At 46.3% G+C, this 1,724-nt stretch overlaps 1 protein-coding gene across 5 annotated transcripts in view; it reads right to left on the bottom strand.

Moving 5' to 3' along the window:
• Positions 1 to 1,724, bottom strand: part of LOC106805831 (CUGBP Elav-like family member 1) — a 102,553-nt gene that overhangs the window by 28,087 nt on the left and 72,742 nt on the right. For all 5 annotated transcript variants that reach the window (XM_014807598.1, XM_014807591.1, XM_014807624.1 and 2 more), the window contains exon 5: positions 911 to 1,045. In XM_014807598.1, coding sequence (XP_014663084.1) covers positions 911 to 1,045 — 135 coding nt within the window. The remainder of the gene's footprint in view (positions 1 to 910; positions 1,046 to 1,724) is intronic.

The following is a 1,724-nucleotide window of genomic DNA, read 5'->3' as shown; positions in this document are numbered from 1 at the left end:
TTACTAGAATCCCACCACTCCACCACATAGTCACCGCAGTAGACGTTAGATGAGCGCTGTCGCTCTGCGGCACTTGTTTTATTAGTCGTGTGCAAAAAAGTGCCACTTATACACGAGTAAATACGGTAAGCAGGGTGCGAAATTAACGGGAGTCCGGAGTCAAATACTCTCTGATTTACTGTCGGACTCCCTGATTTGACATATGCAGGAGTCCGTGTGACTCCCTGAAAATTCTGCCATACTAACTAATTCGTTCCAGAGCACGGCCTCATGGAATTATCGTATTTTTTTCAGCTAACGTCCAAAGAAAATTTGGCAGACGTGCAACTGCATGAATCTTAAAAACAAGCACACGCGTTATTGTTCTTTATTTTAATTTTATTTATCTTTAATTTTAAACCTCAGACTGCGGACTCCCTCATTTTGCTGCGGACTCCCTCTTTTTGAGGTTAAAGAGTCCGTTGGACTCCCGTGTTCAAATGTTAATTTCTACCCCTGGGTAAGTACATATAGTGTTCGCCTACTACCATTATATTAGACTGACGAAGTCGGCATTATAATGGGTTAGCAAGTCGTTGAGAATCAACAAATGACCCCTGTGGAGCTTAGTGATATCAGCACTGATACGTATCCACACTTCAACCCCTTCCACATGCCCTACCCCTTATATACACTCACTCACTACATCTCACTCAGGGTGTTAGCCAGGGAAAAAATCAGGGAGTCTCACCATCTGAGCGAAGTGAGGTGGGAGGGGTTTTTAAATTTGGGATGCCGTCTCTATCAAATTTCATCCGTCTCATCCAAGAATCGGCCGTCCAAAAGACGGGTAGACGGGTCTCTGGCCAACACACTGCTATCACTACACCTGCAGGGACCACCTGTCCAAGATCAGTAGGGGAGAACACACCTTTGCTGATGCCATCGGGACCTCGCAGCACCGTGCACTCTTCTATCGTGCCGTAGGGGGCAAACATCAGTCGCACGTCGTTCTCCGTCAGTTTCTTCGAGACCATGCCGACGAACAACTTTCGGTACTCGATACCTGCAAGAGAACATCGATGACGAGACATCAGCGTGCGCGATGGCATGCGTGGGCTTTCGCAACAACACGCGTGTTGATATTAGACAACGCAAGCGTGTCAGCAAGAGCATTGTTGAGACGCTCCCCTATCGTCTTCTCTATGAAGCGGCCACGCCTGCGATGGTCCCCCCTTTTATTGAGAGTGCAATTTCAACAACAGACAGCACGTAGAGGAATGGCAGCATATATCAACGTCGGGGGGGGGGGTTTCCGGGCGAGGACATGCGGCAGTGAACCCGGTCAGTTTTTGAAACCTACTGGAATTTTTTGTACAGTACCCTGGTACACGACTGCCCGGCATCGAAATTCGCGTGAGTGCATGCGAAAATGCTTACAAAGTGGCCGAAACTATGCTAACAGCAAACAAAATTGTAATCTACAGTCGGAGATACGACGTGACCTAGTGGCTGTATTAACCTCAAATATATGTAACACACATAACAAACAAACAAGACATGAATACACACACGAATGATCGTGGTCTCGGCTGCATTCAGCTAGTACAGCCTACACGTAGCACTGACTTTACAAGGCAATAACTTCAGCATTATTACTTGCAGGTCACTCAGCAATTTAGGATATTACCTGCATGCAAACCACAAAAGTCATACCCCGGGATATATATATATATATATATATA

This window comes from Priapulus caudatus, unplaced genomic scaffold (genome assembly GCF_000485595.1).
Source record: "Priapulus caudatus unplaced genomic scaffold, Priapulus_caudatus-5.0.1 Scaffold7, whole genome shotgun sequence".
Lineage (NCBI taxonomy): Eukaryota > Metazoa > Priapulida > Priapulimorpha > Priapulimorphida > Priapulidae > Priapulus > Priapulus caudatus.
Note: the sequence above shows the minus strand (reverse complement) of the source record. Positions and strands in the feature narration are given on the sequence as shown.